Below are 18,078 nucleotides of genomic sequence, written 5' to 3'. Positions count from 1 at the left end.
GGACTTTGGAGTAAAGAGCTCTCTTTCATATTCAGCAAACCAGTTTGAGACGATTTGAGCTTTGTGTGGTGACATGGTGTGTCATCCTGCTGAAGGCAGCCATTATAAAATAGCTACACTGTGGTCATAAAGGGATGGACGTGGTCAGCAGCAATACTCGAGCTGTGATGTTCAAACAATGCCCGTATCCCCCACACCATGACATCACCATCACTCTACACTGTTAATACAAGGCAGGATACTTTCATGTTCTTTAAGCCAAATTCTGACCCTACCATCTGAGTATTCCAGCAGAAACTGAGATTCATCATACAAGGCAACGTTTTTCCACTTTTTGGTGAGTCTGTGTTGTTGTAGCCTCAGTTTCCTGTTCTTAGCTGAGAGGAGTGGGACCCCGTGTGGCTGCTGTAGCCGATCAACGAGAACTGCTGCTCATTGGACATTTTCTTTTTTTTGGACCATTTGCACCTCTGTAAACCTGAAAGATGGTTGTGTGGGAAAATCCCAGCAGATCAGCTGTTTCTGAAATACTCAAATTAGCCCATCTGGCAGCAACATTAAAAGTCACCTTTCGTTTCATTCTGATGCTCTGTTTGAGCTTCAGGAGGTCACCTCGAATGCATCGAGTTGCTGCCATGTGATTGGCTGATTAGATATTTACTTAGATTACGTATATATCAACAATTAGCTGAAAAGGTGTACCTAATAAAGTGGCTATAAGTATATACATCGCAGAAAATGAGTCCTCTTGAACGTCCCCTAAGGTGCTTATGGTGATTAAAATCTCCACCTCAGATGTTTCCAACACTGGCTGTTTAGATGTTAATCACTCATTGATACGTCAAACATATTGTCATTTGAATGCAAGCCTGCCTGCTGAAGCCTTCTGCTGTTATAACAGCTTTATGTCCAGGTCTTGGCGCTGCACACTGCTCCCAGGCTGCGCTGTGATTAGTGATGTTTGAAGCTTGCAGATGTGATCGGCGTGCAGTGACTCAGCTTTAGAAGACATCCCTCCAGATGCAGCAGCACTGAAAGTTTTGAAATATTAAAATTCAGATGCCTTCTCATAACACGCAGAGTCTCAAGAAGAAACTTTACTTTCAATTTTTAAAGTGGCATCTGAGGTTTTGTGAAGCTTTGGCAGAGGATGAAAGAAATGCTCAGTAGCAGGAAAACAACCCAAGCCCGGCTGGACGGATTAAATATAGATACGCTGCTTCCACTGTAACCATGATTATTTAATGTGCATCCAGAGTGTCTGCTCATGCTTTCAGCAACTTTACAGGCCACGGGAAGCAAACCACGAGGAACCTCTCGGGTTAACCTACAAGCTCTTTGTCCTGCTGAAGTGTGCTTTAACCGCTCAGCTCCATTCAGCTGCCCGTGGCTGTGGAGAAGCAGCAGCAGCAGCGCTTCTCTGTGGCAGATTCTGCCCAAGCTGGATGGCAACACTATATAAAAATACCAGCAGGCTTCACCGATTGGCTGAGAGTTGTGAATGAAGCCTGCAAGCGACTGTAAACACGAGCGAATCCTCGATGACAGAAACAAATAATTTTATTTTAAAAATATTTCACTGCTGATACATACAATACACTCATCATACTCATATATATTTGCATAAAGTATACTCTTAACATGATAATATTTAAAGATTTGATACATTATCGTCAGGTGGGGCAGGGAGATATCAACAAGGAGAACACTTTATTGTAGTGTGTAGAGTAGAAACACTTAAAACAGAAATAAACCCACTAGAACAGATACAAAGGGGACCTTGCCAGCGGCTGCCTGATTGGAGGAGGACGGAGGAGGAGGCGGAGTCTGAGCCCGGCTTAAGCGGCCCAGGTCCAAACAGCAGCTGGTGCTGCAGCTGCCAAGCTTGCAGCATTCAGCCTCCTCAAATAAGGATTTCTTTTAAAAGCTGCTTTGTTTTCAGCCACAGTTGGTCAATGTTAACTTTTTCTGCCCACGTGGAAATAAAACAGGTGACTTGTATTAGCCCAGCTTGTGTCTCACATGTATTTTCTTTGAAAGTTAAAAAAAGAAAACCCATCATGAAAAAGTATTTTCCTAAAGTGTTAGCCCCGCCCACATCAGAAGTGTTCAAAGTTTGACAGGAAGCCTTGTGTTTGTATAAGAATGTGCTGGTCACGGTGAGAAGCTGAGAAGTTACACATCAGCCCTTTAAAGACCTTTTTCATGTCATACACAAGAACACATTTTTATTTTGCTTACGCTTTGCAAATTAACTAAGAAGTCCTTCATGTAGAGCGATGAGGAAAATTAATTTCTTTAGTTTCTGTGTTTTTTTATTTATTTACTTTTTAAAATACATCTCTGGGATTTCGTCTTTCAGACTCAAATCCAGGTTTTATCTCTGCAACTCCAAACCAGAGCCTTCATAATGTATTTATAATGCAGCGCCATTAAAAAAATATTTCCAAACATCCAATTTGATTTTTGTTTTTGTTTCCAAAATAGATTTCAGCAAGTTAAAAGGCAAATCTGATTGTGTCTTTGCTTCTTTTGGTTTTTGTCATGTCCGCCTCTAATTTATCTGACAACACAAAGGCCCGGGGCTGTGACAGCAGAGAGGTGAAGAGGTCATATCAGGGATCGTCGTCATCATATAGGGAAAAAAAAAAAAAGGCTACTGGAAATCTCTCATGACCCCCAGAAACTGTTGCAGGAAGTGCTTGGAGACGTTGGTGAGGTCCATCTTCATTACAAAGTCCTCTTTGTTCACCAGCCGTTAATAAGGTAGTTGGAATTAACAGTTGGGTGAAGGGTGGGGGGGGGACCAAATTTAAGGGTAACTGCAGTCTTTTTTCAATCCACGTACGGCAAATCTGCAAATAAATCAACTCTGAGGTGTTTTGTTTTTTTCAGCTTCTTTCAGCCCCAGTTCAACACAAGACTGGGAGGCTGAAGGATCAGTGAGGGGGTGAGCAGGTGGAGACCCTGTAACCCAAGCTTATAGGTTTGTATGTTAGCAGGCTGACGCCGCGTCGCCTCCCGCATTGTCAATAAAATGGCAGTGAAGAACATTTCCTCATGGAGGAGCACTTGAACAGTCCTGGTTTGCTGTCGAGCACACCGAGTGTGCCCGCCCATACAGCTGCTGCTCCCACCGGACTCAATTAACCTCCTTTTTTTCCCCCCATTAAAGCCTTGTTCTTTGTTCTGACAGCTGTCAGAGTTTCACTCCAGCTGTTCGCTCCTCTCCGGCGAAGCACTCGCTGCCAATGCTCAGAAGCCCACCAGAGATAAACAAGCAGGAGGCCGTCCACGAGAAGCAGCAGATCTTTGCTGATGGTCATTTTTTTTTTTTTTTAAATTCCTTTGAAAGATTCCAGCATTGCAGGTCAATCTGTGCATCCAGACAGTCTTATATTCAGAGCTGGTTTATGGGTCTCACTGTGGGACTGTGCTGCTTGATACTCAGAGGGGATTTAGGTTCAGTGGAGTCCCACCGTGTTTATAGGCCTTGTTTTTAAAATAATGAATGATGACAGTAGATTTACACTTTTTAGCCTTTTTGGTCCAATAGATATCAAAAAGTTTACGACAGATTGGAGATATTCAGTTGGCTAAGCTGATTAAGGCCTGAGCTTGACTCTCATGCAGCACTCTCTCTTTCACCTTTGGTATTGATGACTGGCAGCATGTCGAGCTGCCGACGCTGCCTCAAGGTTCGGGTCTTCGATCGGTTTGGATTTTTTCCTCCTCTTTCTTCTTTAGGGACGAACATAACGCAAATAAAAGATTTGGCACTTTTTTTTTTTTTTTGTTAATAGATGACTTCTGTAGTTTGGGCTTAAGATCACTGCTGAGCACCAGTTATTTAAAAAGCTTCAGTGGTGAAAGGAAAAAGCTTAACGTTGGTTAATAAAGGATCTCTGGCCAATAATGCAAAAATTTAAAACTTCAGGTGCAGCAGCTGAGCTGGGAACTCAGTAAAGGTGACGCTGAAGAAATAAGACTCTGGAGTCTGCTCGAGTCTGAGTGATGCAAATTTGTCACAAATTATGAACCAAACAGACTTTTGAGGCTTCGTCATCGGTGACTGTGAGGATCTGTGTGGATGTCTGCTCACCTGCCTGTTCTCTGTGACCACATGGACATCCGTGGAGAATCTACACTACATTGTGTCCAGGCCCGTCTACCTGCAGAGAGCATCTAGAGTGGTATGAGGAAAAACCGCTCTGTGGGCTGAAGAGAAAAACTAAGCTCTAAAATAAGAACCAGAGTATTAAAACCACTGCAGCCACTGTCTGCTTTTTATTCTGGAGTTTTTGATCTTTGATGTTCATGCTCAAGCAGACAGTGGCGGTACCATTGATTACGTCAAACACAGGAACGACTACAAGGACATCGGATTTCCGATGGGTTTAATCAAGGCCTTAAAGTGACGGCACAGAGGGGCGCTGCATGAGTTGGACGAAATGAGAGCTTCTGCAATGCCAGCTGTGTTATTACTGCAGCCGTGTGGCATTTGGTCCTTGGTAGGTGTGTGTGAGTTTAGACCCGTGGCTGTGTTTAGTCAGTCTGTTAAATCTATCCACGATCCCGATGCTGTTCTAATCGCCTGCTTTATTTCACCAGAGCCTTTTAAATGGACAGCAACATGTGACGCATGGAACCCACGACCCCCGACCTTACGGAGCTCCTGCACACCCGTCTCGCTTACTGCTGGGATTTTTATTATATTTGCAATGTTTCACTTTATTCCTCCTTCTTCCATATGGGAAGCATGTCCACATTCACTAGAAAATAACAGTAAAATAGTAAAAAGATCAGTTTGATTTATAAGCAAGGCCACACAGGCCAACCTTTTAAACCTTACTGGTCTGTTTCTCAACATACACACAGGCACACGCACAGGGATCCTCAACCCAACAACCCCCCCTCAATTCCAGCGCTTTCGCCTTTTTTTTTTTTTGCTAGCTTCCTAATGCCTCTTTCAGAAGCACTGCAGGCTGTTTGAGTGAACACAGAAGGAAACGGAGAAGTTCGGTATTTCTGAGGAAACAGACGAGGATGAGCAGCTTGGAGTAAAAGTTTGCGTAAACTCTGGAAACAGCAGCTGGGCGGTGCCTTCCAAAACAACTCGGTCTTTACAAAAAGAAAGAAGAATTTAAATACGTGATACACCTGGTAGTGGAATTTTGGGAATAAAGGTCCTCTGAGTATCTTCTGTTGTGTGTTTACGTCCTCGTGCTTGTACAGTATCTTACAGGGAAACCTCGGAGACAGCGGGCTCACCACCCAACACAACACTATTAAACTTCTGCCACTGTCTCGAGTGTCTTGGAGGGGGGGGCTTCTGTTAATTTGGGTTGATGGGGCAGAGAGTGAAGGAGCATCGACATGTCAGCACCGCTGTTGTTAGAGAAATGGTTTCTCACCGTGGCAACGTTAGAAAACCAGCACTGGAAAAATGAGCATCTTAACAGGATCTCAGCTCCACCTGCAGGGAATGATGAACCAAAAATTGGGGATGAAACCTAACGGCCATCCAGTCCGATGGACACCTAAAGAGAGAGGATCTCTTCTGTATCTACAGAGCGTTTTTTTTTCTTCCTTTTTTTGTTAAGATGGGCATTTTTGCGGCGCCGTCATGCACACAGGGTGGAAAACGTGGCAACCAGACGTCAACCCCACGTCAGCAGCTCCGGCTCGTCCCTCCCAGCTTCCTCACAACGGCCAGGGTAGGTCGCTGAAGTCGACGGGCCCCCCGAGGCCGGCGTCCGCCTCCAGCAAGGACATAATGACAGCCATGGCCGCCTCGTCGTTGCTAGGGCTGCTGGAACCGGGCTCATCCATGATGTCTATGCTCAGGTGGGAGTTGTCACCTTTACAGAGAGCAACTTGTTAAGAAGATGACTGATGAAGAGGACATAATCATAAAATGACAGATTTACTCAGTGACTTACTCATGATGGACTGGTTGGAGTAGGGGTAGCCAACAGAGTCGGGTCCAGGAAGCATCCCCGTGCTCGGCAGCTCGGGCGTTCCTCCGTTCTGAATCTGCAGAGGCGACACGAGTAAACATCAGTTCACAGCAAAAACATTGAACTTGTTCAGTGAGAGCGAACGCTGAGATTAAAACTGGTACAAGCAGCATGTTTTAACATCATCAAACAGGATAAAATGATTTTGTACATTTTGTTCTTCTGGGATTGTTTTAGGGGCATTTTTTCAGGTTTTAGACAGACCCATGAAGTTCCTGCACTATAAATACTAAGATTAGACCAGACGAGTTTGGTGTACAGGCTTTCAACAATGCAATTGTGTCTAAAGTTGAGATGAGGACAGTTATTCTGTTAGGGTAGTGCAGGAGTTAGAGCAGTGGTGTCAAACATAAAGCCTGGGACCCAGAGTTGGCCTCTGAAAGACTCCAGCCCACTGGATTGCTCTGAAAAATGTGAAGGAGTGCATAGAATTGAAGTTTGTTTTTCATAAGTTTTACAACTTCTAATGATAGAGAACCCCACTCAATTGTCATTCATACGGCACCAAAGTCATTAGGTAATAGATAAACACTTAAATGACATAAAGTTCCTGGGTTTTTTTTACTCATTTACTATATAAAATTATGGCTTTTACATTGGGTTCACAGGACATTTTCTCTGAATTAACAAAAGTGTTATATTTCACAATTACAGGACAGTCTGGGCAAAGACCTACCAGAACTTTTTCTGTAATTATACACATTTATTGTGTAGTCTAAGGAGCTTCTTGAAGATGTTTCACCTCTCATCCAAGAAGTGAAACATCTTCAAGAAACTCAGACTACGATGACCTGGATGACTAAGAACGAATAGTTATGTCTATAACTTCTGTTCCCTGAAGGAGAGGAACGAGGTACAACACATAAGTATGGGATATCACGCCCTCGCGTGTCCTGGCTGAAGAAACCTTTATTCACGCCTTTAAGGCAGATGACGTGTGATGACACGCGCACGGCCCCGCCTGCACATATAGCCGCTGTCATCACAGTCATCCCTCAGTTCGATAGCCGCTCTTCACCGAGCCAAACTGCTCAGTGGGGCCACCTTGTGTTGTACCTCGTTCCTCTCCTTCAGGGAACAGAAGTTATAGACATAACTATTCGTTCCCTTTCAGTCGATTCACTCGGTACAACACATAAGTATGGGACATATATACACGCCCCGCAGAGCAGCCACCGAACCGGAATCGGACCACCACTTCCTAGTGAGTGGTAGACCCAGCAGAAAGGACAGTATGAGCCACCGAAGGGGCTGTAACGTCCAACCGATAAAACTGCACAAAAGTGTGCGGTGATGCCCAACTAGCTGCCGCACAAATATCAGCTACAGGCACCCCTTTAAAAAGAGCCCATGAGGTTGCCATCCCCCTGGTGGAATGGGCTCTCACCCCGTGGGGCAAAGCAAGACCTCTGGTGCCGTATGCCAGTGAGATAGCTTCTATAATCCAGTGGGACAGCCTCTGTTTGGACAGAGATCTACCTCTGTTTGGATTGGCGAAGCAGACAAACAGCTGGTCACATAAACACACATTCTGAGTGCGCTCAATGTAGGTGCGTAGCACACACACTGGACAAAGAGAATGCATCCTCCTCTGCTCCTCAGATGCAAAAGGAGGGGAGCAAAAGCTCAGCAACTCAAACTCCATTGAGCTATAAGATGCAGGCATGATCTTGGGAAAATAGGCAGCATTTGGACGCAATACGACCTTGTGGCCATCAGGAGAAAACTGTGTGCAGGCGGGATGCACGGACAGCGCATGAAGGTCACCCACTCACTTTGCCGAAGCCAAAGCGAGAAGTAATGCAGTCTTATATGAAAGAAATTTCATATCCGCAGACTCGATGGGTTCAAACGGGGGGCTACAAAGGGCCTCCAGCACCAAAGACAAGTCCCAAGCAGGGACACTGGACTTAAGCACGGGCCTCAGCCGGCGAACCCCTTTCCGAAAACGTATGGCGAGGGGATGTGCACCTGGTGTCACCCCGTCAAAGCCAATATGACAAGCAGATATAGCTGCTAAATAAACCTTAATTGTCGAAAATGAAGCCCTTATCCAGCTCCTGCAGGAATGTCAAAACATCCACAATAGAGCACTGAAATGGGAGAGTGTGGCGGTCCTGGCACCATTGCTCGAAGGCTCGCCATTTGTAAGTGTACAAGCCTCTAGTAGATGAGGCCCTAGCGCTCTGGATTGTCGCTATCACACTGGGTGGCAAACCCTTAGCAATCAAGTTTCGCCTCTCAGCAGGTAAGCATGAAGGCGCCACAGATCTGGGCGCGGATGAAACACTTCTCCTCCTGCCTGAGAGAGGAGATCCCTGCGGAGAGGAAGCTGCCAAGGACTCGCTGCTAGCAGGCTGATTATCTCTGCATACCACGACCTTGTGGGCCACCAAGGGGCCACTAGAATCAGAGAGAGGGAATGCCGACGCACTCTCTCTAGAACTGGAGATATCATTTCCACTGGGGAAAATGCATACAGGAGCACGTCTGGCCATTGGTGCGCTAGCACGTCCAAGCCCAAGGGTGCATCGTGGTCAATTATGGGGAAGAACAGGGGGCAGTGAGTATTTACCCTGGAAGCAAAAAGATCTATTTGCGCCTTGCCAAATGGATCCCAAATCTCAGCCACTATTAAAGGGTGTAGCCTCCATTATCTCACCAGAGGACCCCCCCTGGAGAGAAGGTCCGGCCCCAGGTTCAGGTGGCCCGGGACATAGGTGGCTCTCAGAGACAGAAAATGAACACTGCACCATAACAGCAAAGAGCAAGACAGCTTCAACAGCGCTCCCCACACTCTTAGGGAAGCATCTGTGGACACCACCTTGCAAAACAACACCCTCCTAATCCGAGAGCCCTGATGCAGCAGCCTGGGCTCCCTCCAAGGACGGAGAGCTAGCATGCAAGACGCGGTTACCGGCAGCCTCCTCCGGAGGTGACGCGATGCACATCACAGGCGGTGAGAGAGAGTTCAGCATTGAAACGCTCTCATTTTTAACAGTCCAAGTGGCACTACGGTGATCATAGATGCCATCATGACCAACAAGCGTAATATCGTCTGGAAACGCAGTCTGCGTCCCAGCTGAAACTGAGCGAGGCAGCGATGAAACGCGGCCACTCTGTGCTCCGACAAACGTGCGGGCTGGAAAGCGAGCATATTTCAAACCGAGGAAAGAAATCTGCTGACTCGGGATTAGCGAGCTCTTTTGAAAGTTCACAGAGAACCCCAGTGTCTGAATGTGTGTGAGAACCAGTGACAGCTGTGTCTCCGCCTGCTCTCTGGAGCAAGCTACGAGAGCTCAGTCGTCTAGGTAGGCTAAGATGCGGATGCCTCTCTCTGAGGGGCGCTAGCGCTGCTTCGCACACTTCCGTAAAGGTGCGAGGAGCGAGCGACAGCCCGAACGGCAGCACTAGGTATTCGTGAGGCTACGCCCTCGAATGCAAACCTCAGAAACTGCCTGTGTTTGGTGTATAGCCACATGAAAATAAGCATCTGTTAGATCGATTGTCGCGAACCAATCTCCCGGCCGACTGCATTCAAGAGCTGTCTGAGTGTTAGCATCTTGAACCTGTACGCACGTGAGATACGTGTTCAAGACTCGCAGGTCGAGGATGGACGAAGCCCTCCCCTCTTTTCGAACAACAAAATAGCGGCTGTACCAACCTTTGTCTGTCTCCGAAGCGGGGACCACTCGTATTGCTCTTTTCTGCAATAGCGCCTTTATTTCCTCTCTGAGTATCATGGCCGCCTCGATGTTGACAGTCGTGTTTACGACTCCTTGGAAACGAGGCGGCTTGACCCGGAACTGCAACCGGTAACCCATGGCAACGGTTCGCAGCACCCACGGAGAGGGGGCGCAAGCGCGTCACTGAGGGAAGTGAGCAGCCAGCCAGCTGACCTGCAGCACCGTCGGCGGGGCGTTGTCGCCCCCCAGTGTGTCTGCAGGGGACTGCATCACCTGCCTGACCTGGCTCATTCTGCCCGCAGGCTGAGCATTTGGGATTGTTTGAGAATAAACAACACTCTTTATTGATTGTAACATGGGAACATGTACATTCATACATTTTGTTGGAGGCACCTTTTCTGGGGCACAACAATGAGAAACAGCGGGAACACTTGATGTGGTCACCTGAACATTTAACACACCTGAACAGGGAGTTACCTGAGGCATTTTGTGTGCAGGGGTTTTGTGCTTGGGAGACTGTGTTAGGAAAGTGCAGCGCCTTCTGGGGCTGACAACCTGAACAGAACTTAAGCGGCACCTCTTGGGCGGCAACAGAGGGGTAAAAGCAGCGTCTCCCTGCTGCTGGACCAGTGTTGCCAACTTAGCGACTTTGTCGCTATATTTAGCGAGTTTTCAGACCCCCTTTTTTAAGAAAAAAAGTCGCTAAAAAAAGACGTGAAAGCACGTATCCCTTTTACTCTCAACAAGCAGCGGGTGCTGTAACACAGTCAGTTCTTCTTTTACTCTTTTACTCTTATGCTGTTTTGTGGATCACAAGGTTTAAAACTACTTATAAACACACACACACAAAGTAACTCCACCAGAGTGCCTATTTCGGTCACTTTTGCGGTCCAAGCCGGGTAAAGGAGCAGGGTTGGAATTGTGACATTAAAAAAACAATAATTGCTAAAAGAAATTTAATTTGTAGTTCTAAATAAACTCTAAATGCATTTAGGACGTTTTTTACTCACTTTATGTCTCTTCCACGATGTTATTTCTCTCTCCAACAACATAGGTTACAATTATATTAGCATGACCAATTATGCAAATTAGGTGATGACGTCATTTAGCGACTTCTAGCGACTTTTAGGACAACCAATAGCGATTTTCCTTACTGAGGAGTTGGCAACACTGTGCTGGACCCCTTCTCCACTCGAAACCACAGCTAGGAGGGCTGAGGCTTCTTCCTCCTGGGCGTCGGGTCCCGCCGGGGGCCCGAGGGTGGGCCTCTGCTCCAGGCCGACTGGCGTGGAGCTCGGGCCGGAGGATGTGCTCTCGCTGGCGGCACACCCACTTCAGCAGTGGGCGCCGGTCTCTTGCCAGTCGGCAGAGGAGCGGCGGGCCTGTGAGAGCTAGCAGCGATCCTAGCTCCGCCAGGCACATTGCCTGGTACGTCTGGAGCATGGTGACGGAGCTCATGGCGCGAGCAGTGCCGGCCTGAGCCCGATAAATCTTATCCAGCTGCGAAGCAGAGAATCTGCAGTGCTTGGACGGCAGAGTTGCGGGGCCGCCGACACCATTGTTATGGGACGGGGCCAGATAAGCAGCCAGAGACGGCTCCATAGGGGCTGGGTTAGCTAAGCCAGCCCCCTCGGCGCCGTCCAACTCCATGTACGGTCCATAGCCGGGCACAGTGACGCGGGTAGACAGAGGTTTGTCCCATGATGCTGTTAGCTCGCAGAGAAAGTCTGGGAACATGGGAAGGCAGTTTTTGGCCGTCGCGGGCTCCGGTGGGAGGAAAAAACCCGCGAACCGCGACGGCTTCTGAGCTGGCGGAGGAGAGGGCCAGTCCACCTGCAGCTTCTCAGCAGCACGGCGAAACAGGGAAAAAAGAGAGGTGTCATCGTGGCCGACCGGCGCAGCAGCGGCGGCACATTGGGCCGACAATGAGCTCTCCTGCTCATCCTCCGACAAACCATGGATGTCCAGGCCGATGTCCAGCACGTCATCGTCTTCCTGGGGAGCGCTGGCGGGCTTCAACCCAGGCTGAAGCCCGTCAGCGCTCCTGCATGGTTCCGGCTCGTCATCGGCTAACCCGTCAACATATTCCATGTGGTCAGCCCAGCTAATTGCGGGGACATCGACCGGAAAATCCTCGTCTTCGGACTCGGACGAAGCCGGGGCTCCAGACTCGGAAAGGAGAGGGTCATGCCGTGCGACAGCCGAGCGTCCCAGCACTTTTTCCACAAACGTCACCCGTCTTTCCAGGGTCGAGCGCCGGAGCTGGCGACAAAACGCACAGGCTTCGGGCTCCGTCAACGCTCTCCTAGCGTGGACGATCCCCAGGCAGACAGGACAGGCATCGTGCTGGTCGCTGTCGTGCAAACAGAAACCACATCCCTGAGGACAGGGGCGAACAGAAGATTTCTGCTTTGCTCGCTTCGGTTTGGAGTACATTCCAAAACGCAAAGCGAAACGCTGCACAGGAAAAACTTGAAATTAGCGCTCCGCGGGCAGCCTACACACCAACTGCGCGGTGGAGGCTAACACCAACAGGGGCAGTTAAGCTAAGTTCAAGTCGGCAGACAACGGAGCTAACTAGCAGCAGCTAGCTAGCCCAACTCAGCAGAGGTGTTCTCAGCGAGGTGAAGAGCGTAGGGATGACTGTGATGACAGCGGCTATATGTGCAGGCGGGGCCGTGCGCGTGTCATCACACGTCATCTGCCTTAAAGGCGTGAATAAAGGTTTCTTCAGCCAGGACACGCGAGGGCGTGATATCCCATACTTATGTGTTGTACCGAGTGAATCGACTGAAAGGGAACCATCACAGACATTTATCGTGTCGTTTCACTGATTCAGCTCACTTGAAATCAAAGTCAGAGTCTGTATTTGGCCCACATTGTAAAACAAGTTTGCAATCCCTGCCCTGGAAGTTCAAAGTGTGTAACTTTATCCTAAAATAAATAAATGTGTATGACAATGTAGAGATGACAACACTGAGCAAGTGATTTACAGAACTGTTTTATTAGTAGTGACTTTTAAAGACACCATCTCAAAATAAAGGACATCTAAAGACTTTTTCATGTTTTATTTACAGATATATGAAGATTTTTTTTTTTTTTTTTTTAAATGTCCTGCAGGAACCATGAGCACGTGGCCCTCACCACAGTGCATGTTCACAGAGAAGCACACAAATTAAACTGCTTTCAGGTCAATTAGGTGTGTGTGTGTGTGTGTGTGTGTCTCTGTGTGTTACCTTCTTGCCCCCTGGTGAGCAGGTGTCGGGTGGAGGTGTGCTGGTAATATTCAGAGGGCTGGAGCCACAGCTGGAGGGGGAGGAGCCTCGAATCCTGATAGCAAGAAACAGATGACAGCAGTGTTTCTGAAACAGATCTAGGCTGTCTCCAATCATGTATTTCTGTATTCACACTCGCCATTTTGAATGAACTGAAGAGTATAAGTACATGAAACACTACAAATACCTGGATGGTGTACTTGTTGAGTCGATATCAAGTACCAACACGATGCTAGTCCTACAATAAGCCTATTTATTTTGTGATTACGTTAAATGCTCTCAAACACTTAAAGAAAGGTTTTTCCATTGCATGCATGCTGATCCTTTGTGGTTTCTTCTCCTAGCAACAAGTGCAGCGCTACTGACACGTCACACACTAAATAGAAGGGAACTGAACAGATTACACCTGAAACAGCTTTGTGAGTCCAGATCAAACATACTTCAGATTCAAATATCAGGTCGGTAAATCCCTCGTCATGGTTGGAGAGACTCTACGAGGCTTGCAGCTGGCAACAATAATTTGTTTTCCTGCCACTTTAACCAGAACCTGCACCAGGTGGAGAATGTGTTCATGCTGCTCTCTTATGTGACACGCCAGAGCAGAACAAGGACGACTAATCCTCTGTGTATTTGCTAAAGAGGCAGCCAATTATTGCCTTGTTATTTTTTTGTCCTAAAGGATAAAAGAAAATGTGCACGTTCACACATACTGCACGAGTAATTACACACACGTATGTATCGCTGCATCAGGCATGACAGCAAGTGCAAATCTAAATTCATGTCGTCTGCAAATTTGACCAGTCTCACATTAGGATTCCAAAACCTTGAACACACATTTAAATGATGGTTTACAGTCTTAATTCTTTACCCACTGAAAGCCTACTAGAAATAACACGTAAAGCTCTTTACTGAATCATTTGCATCAAGAAGGTCACACTTTTCAAAACAGCATCTTTCCCTAAAATGCCAAAAATCTTCCAGCACATGAAAACCCCAAATAAAAAAGTCCCTCTTCTATCAGCCTCACTGCACACACAATCATTTTTCAGAACTGCCATAACAATCGGGCGATCATTTATCAGTAGAGACAGTCTGTGGTATTTTGGCTGGGTTTCATCATTAGCCTTGAAGTTTCACAAAGCGAGGAGAAGAGCCTGCAGCGCGAACCCACTGTCCTACTTTAGACAGCACAGAACATGTGCCTATTCTCCATTTTATTGTAACCTGACATTTGAAATGATTCAGTGCAGAAAAATTAGGTAAAATCCTGCATATGGTTTGTCATATACTCAACTGCCAGTGTGTACAGCTGGCTTGTAATACCTGATAATTCATTCTCTGTGTCACCTCTATCAGCATGATCTGAGTAAGAAACTAGGCCACGGTGATTTTCCATTAGAGCACCAACGCTGGTTTTCTGTTCGACTGGTTTTGAGATTGTAAAAACCACACAAATTCTTCTATTCTCACCTCTGGATCTCCATCACTTCCTCAGCAATCATGCGTCCAATCTTCCCAGCTCCCGCTCTTGTGCCACCGGGGATACCAGGCACCGTCTGCAGAGCCCGCCTCCCCCCACCTACCAATCAGCAGCAATCAAGAGAAGAAGAATGTATGCACTGTGAAGAATAACTGTGGACATGGGCTGATGTTTCTGATAAATAAGCAGGGCGTGAAAGAATGAAGGTAGTCATTTACCCTCTGAGGTCAGAACACTGTCCATACTCTGTGGAGAGGCAGCAGACTGAGGGTAATCTGATCCCTCCATCATAGGACACCTGAAGGGGGGGGGGCACACAGGTGATGTAGCAGAGTCTTCAGAGAGCCAAAATACTTTTGTTTATAGCTTAAAAACTTCCAGGTAAAGCAAATAAAAAGCGTTTTCAGATACTTACGACACCACAGTGTTGGTAGACACGATGTACTCCACCTCCTTGGTCCAGGGGTTCATAAAGCTGAACCATCTGCTTCTTAACGTGATGAAGGAGCCATCTTTGATCTTGAACTTGTAACAGTTGGTGTTAATCTTCTCCCTCATCTGCAGCACTGTGGACATATGCCATACATACGCAATGAGCACCACCAGCATTCATTCATTCACATCTTCTCTATTAAACTCTAACAGGGATTTTAGAGGTTTCTCAGAAGGCACCTTGTCTATGACATTCTGCCAGGTGGCTGATGTCATCCTGGTGGAAATACTCATAGAAAGAAGTTCCCAGCAGCTCCTGGGGTAGGTAGGCTAGGATGGCTGTGGCTCTGGAAGAACACACAGACACAAAGAGGATTGTTTGCTTGCAGCTGCTGGTGAGAGTCGTAATTATGGGCAACAAAGGTTTTCTAAGATGGTGAATCACCCAAAAACAGATCACTCTGTCCTGAAACCTCCTCACTATTATATATTTTTTGCACTTAATGCACTGAGCAAGAATAAAACTCATTTAACTGAAAAGCTTTTCAACTGTACTGAAGGCTGGTTGTAACACAGCTCTAAGATAAATCAGTGCGTACTGAAACATAATGTGTTCATCTAAACAGCTAATATTAAAAACACAAAAATCACCGCATCCTAAAACAGGGGTGTATTTGACTCCATCGCGTTTGCTGCTAACAAAGGCTGTGCTAAATGACACGCAGAGCGTGTCGACTATTTGTGGCTCTACTTTGATATTTTATGCACTACAAGTTATTTCGATTTCTCTGAATCCATATTTCCTCACAGCTCTCACCCCTCCACCCTTCAGGAGGCAATTTCAGAAGCTAGTTACATAAAATGTGCATTATTCACAGCCTCCTGAAGTTGAATGCAATACAAGCGTGTGTGTGTGTGTGTGTGTGTGTGTGTGTAAACAATGCCTGTGGTGCACTCTCATATCAATATTACAGTCGGTTCAATTTTTGGCCACTTTATCTTTTTACTATCTAATATTTCTAAATATAAAATCCGTTCCAGTTTCAATAAGCAGGCAGACTCTGAGAATAAGCTGAGGGAGATGCGACCTTGAAAATCATCCGAGTACTTGCAAGAGGCTGAACTTTACTGTCCTGTCACATAAATCAAGATAAGGTGACCTGTTCGGCCCTCCCCTTTAACGCTCTTTTGCCTCTCACCTCTGGTCGACGAAGACGAACTTGCCGTCGATGGCGTGCCGGGAGACGTACTCTGTCGGCTTCACCCTGATGTCTGCCAGGCTGGGCTGGGGGACGATGTGGGGGTGCAGGCGGCCGATGGCCACGAGGCAGCTCAGGTTGCAGCCCTCATTGTCGGGTTCATTGTCTTCGTCGAGACCCATCTTGGTAGGTGGCCAGCTCTTCAAGTAGCCTGTGCTGTGGATAGTGCAGAAGCTCTTACGGTCCGCTGTAATGAGAGTGAAGAGAAGCGAGAGAGAGGCATTAAAATAAGAAATAAGCAGGGCTATCTTAGTAGGATACCGTCACCATGCTGTGGGGTATGATGGAGCATGTTTTACAGTTCACTGAACTGAATGTGATGGGGATTTATCTTTGATTATGAACCCACATCTGAACAGTTTGGCTGATCGATTCAAATCTCTTACAAAACACTGAGGAAGCCACAGCAGTGATGTAGTTACAGCTAATTCTCAAGCACAAATCAAAACACTAGGCTGAACCCTTGAAGACAAATCATAGGGTCGTCCCTGCAGGATTGAAGGATCACAGTTAATCAGCTAGTGCTGTGTGGACTTTGGCTTGTAGCCTCTAAACTATTTTTGACAAACGAGCCCATCTGTGATTTTCAGGGCTGTTTATTTCTTGCTCTTTGCCACAAAACTACAAGATTAGAAACTACAAGAACCTCCTGCCTGGCAGCTTCATCTTCAACAGCCTCTGTCCAGTATATCCACCATCGCTCCTCTGCAAATGCCCACACCATCTGGAACACCTTTCCACTCTCCATGAAGATGGGAGTACTCCCATCTTCTCAACACATTTTACACAAGTAAAATACCTTCTTGGCAGTTTCACTTCTGTAGCTGTACTGAACTTAAACCCTAACCCCCCCAGAATAACACAGAGAAGTGTGTTTCCATAAAAGACGTTTTACACTCCAGTTCCTCAATAAGCTACTAAGTAGCTCCAAACGCAGCCAGCCATGTTTTCATTTGCTCTTAGACCAGTGGAGCACACATGCTGCAATGTATTCCAAGAAAATCTTCTTATATTGACTGATCAAAGTGCAAAACGTCCTGCACGTCACTTTCTGACAAGGAAAATGGAGTGACCGAGGCTCCGTTTGTGTCATGTTCTAAACCTTTAATTTTTAATCTTAAAAACTCAAGTCCAGGCGTGATGTTACACTGCACGCCAACGTGTTTCAGCTAATTCACCATGGCTGAAACCACCGCCTGCCAAGCTGACTCAGACTGCTTTAAGCCCTGACCTGCCTGGTACACATCTAATGAAGTGTGATGTAGAGGTTGAAAGAACAGCCCAGGTGCAATTTCCAAATAAGATTCACACAAATCAGAATTTGGTCAGTTAAATGTGATTCAGCAGGTCACAATAACTTCAAAAGTGTTGTTGTCGTTCATATATTTTTACTTGATTAATGGGCCATAACATGTTTCTGTTTAAACTAAACTACCTCAGTGCTTTTTAAGTGTAACATAACATTTTCTAGTAATTTGTGATGGTTGATGTTGTTAAATAATAGTCTGGTTCTTGCTCAGAGTTCAAATTCATTTTTGGCTTTAGCTGTTTTTGTGTTAACTTTTACTGTTTGGACCAACTCTGCAGAAATGAGCCGGAGGCAGAGTGTGACACCGGCAGAACCAAACTGTTTTCTGTATGATTTTAATCAGCCTTACACACTGTTGTGGATCAATTTTGGCCCGCCCACTCTACCTTACAGTGTTACTTCAGTTCATTGAGATTTTTAGGCATTTGCTCGGCACAGCTGAATTTTAAGGTCCAACCACATCATTACATTCAGGTTGAGGTCTGGACTTTTACTGGCCCATTGCAACTGTTCATCGACAACAAAGCAAACTGTTAAGTTAGTTAGGCCAAAGTCCACTTTACTGGCGAACATTGTCATCTTGTGAGAATAAAAATTCATCTTCACATTTCCACTTC

General features: G+C 46.5%; 1 protein-coding gene across 2 annotated transcripts in view; it reads right to left on the bottom strand.

Annotated features, from left to right (window-relative positions):
- Nucleotides 1-1,542: 1,542 nt before the first annotated feature.
- The window catches only part of arntl1a (aryl hydrocarbon receptor nuclear translocator-like 1a), a 37,507-nt gene continuing 20,971 nt past the window's right edge, over nucleotides 1,543-18,078 (bottom strand). For both annotated transcript variants that reach the window (XM_031730368.2, XM_031730369.2), the window contains exons 13-20: nucleotides 16,093-16,339; nucleotides 15,134-15,240; nucleotides 14,877-15,027; nucleotides 14,680-14,759; nucleotides 14,452-14,560; nucleotides 12,943-13,036; nucleotides 5,943-6,036; nucleotides 1,543-5,861 (exon numbers count right to left, since the gene is read on the bottom strand). In XM_031730368.2, the coding sequence (XP_031586228.1) occupies nucleotides 5,704-5,861; nucleotides 5,943-6,036; nucleotides 12,943-13,036; nucleotides 14,452-14,560; nucleotides 14,680-14,759; nucleotides 14,877-15,027; nucleotides 15,134-15,240; nucleotides 16,093-16,339 (1,040 nt within the window). In that variant the 3' untranslated portion in view covers nucleotides 1,543-5,703. The remainder of the gene's footprint in view (nucleotides 5,862-5,942; nucleotides 6,037-12,942; nucleotides 13,037-14,451; nucleotides 14,561-14,679; nucleotides 14,760-14,876; nucleotides 15,028-15,133; nucleotides 15,241-16,092; nucleotides 16,340-18,078) is intronic.

This window comes from Oreochromis aureus, linkage group 7 (assembly GCF_013358895.1).
Source record: "Oreochromis aureus strain Israel breed Guangdong linkage group 7, ZZ_aureus, whole genome shotgun sequence".
In the NCBI taxonomy this organism is placed as follows: Eukaryota; Metazoa; Chordata; class Actinopteri; order Cichliformes; family Cichlidae; genus Oreochromis; species Oreochromis aureus.
Note: the sequence above shows the minus strand (reverse complement) of the source record. Positions and strands in the feature narration are given on the sequence as shown.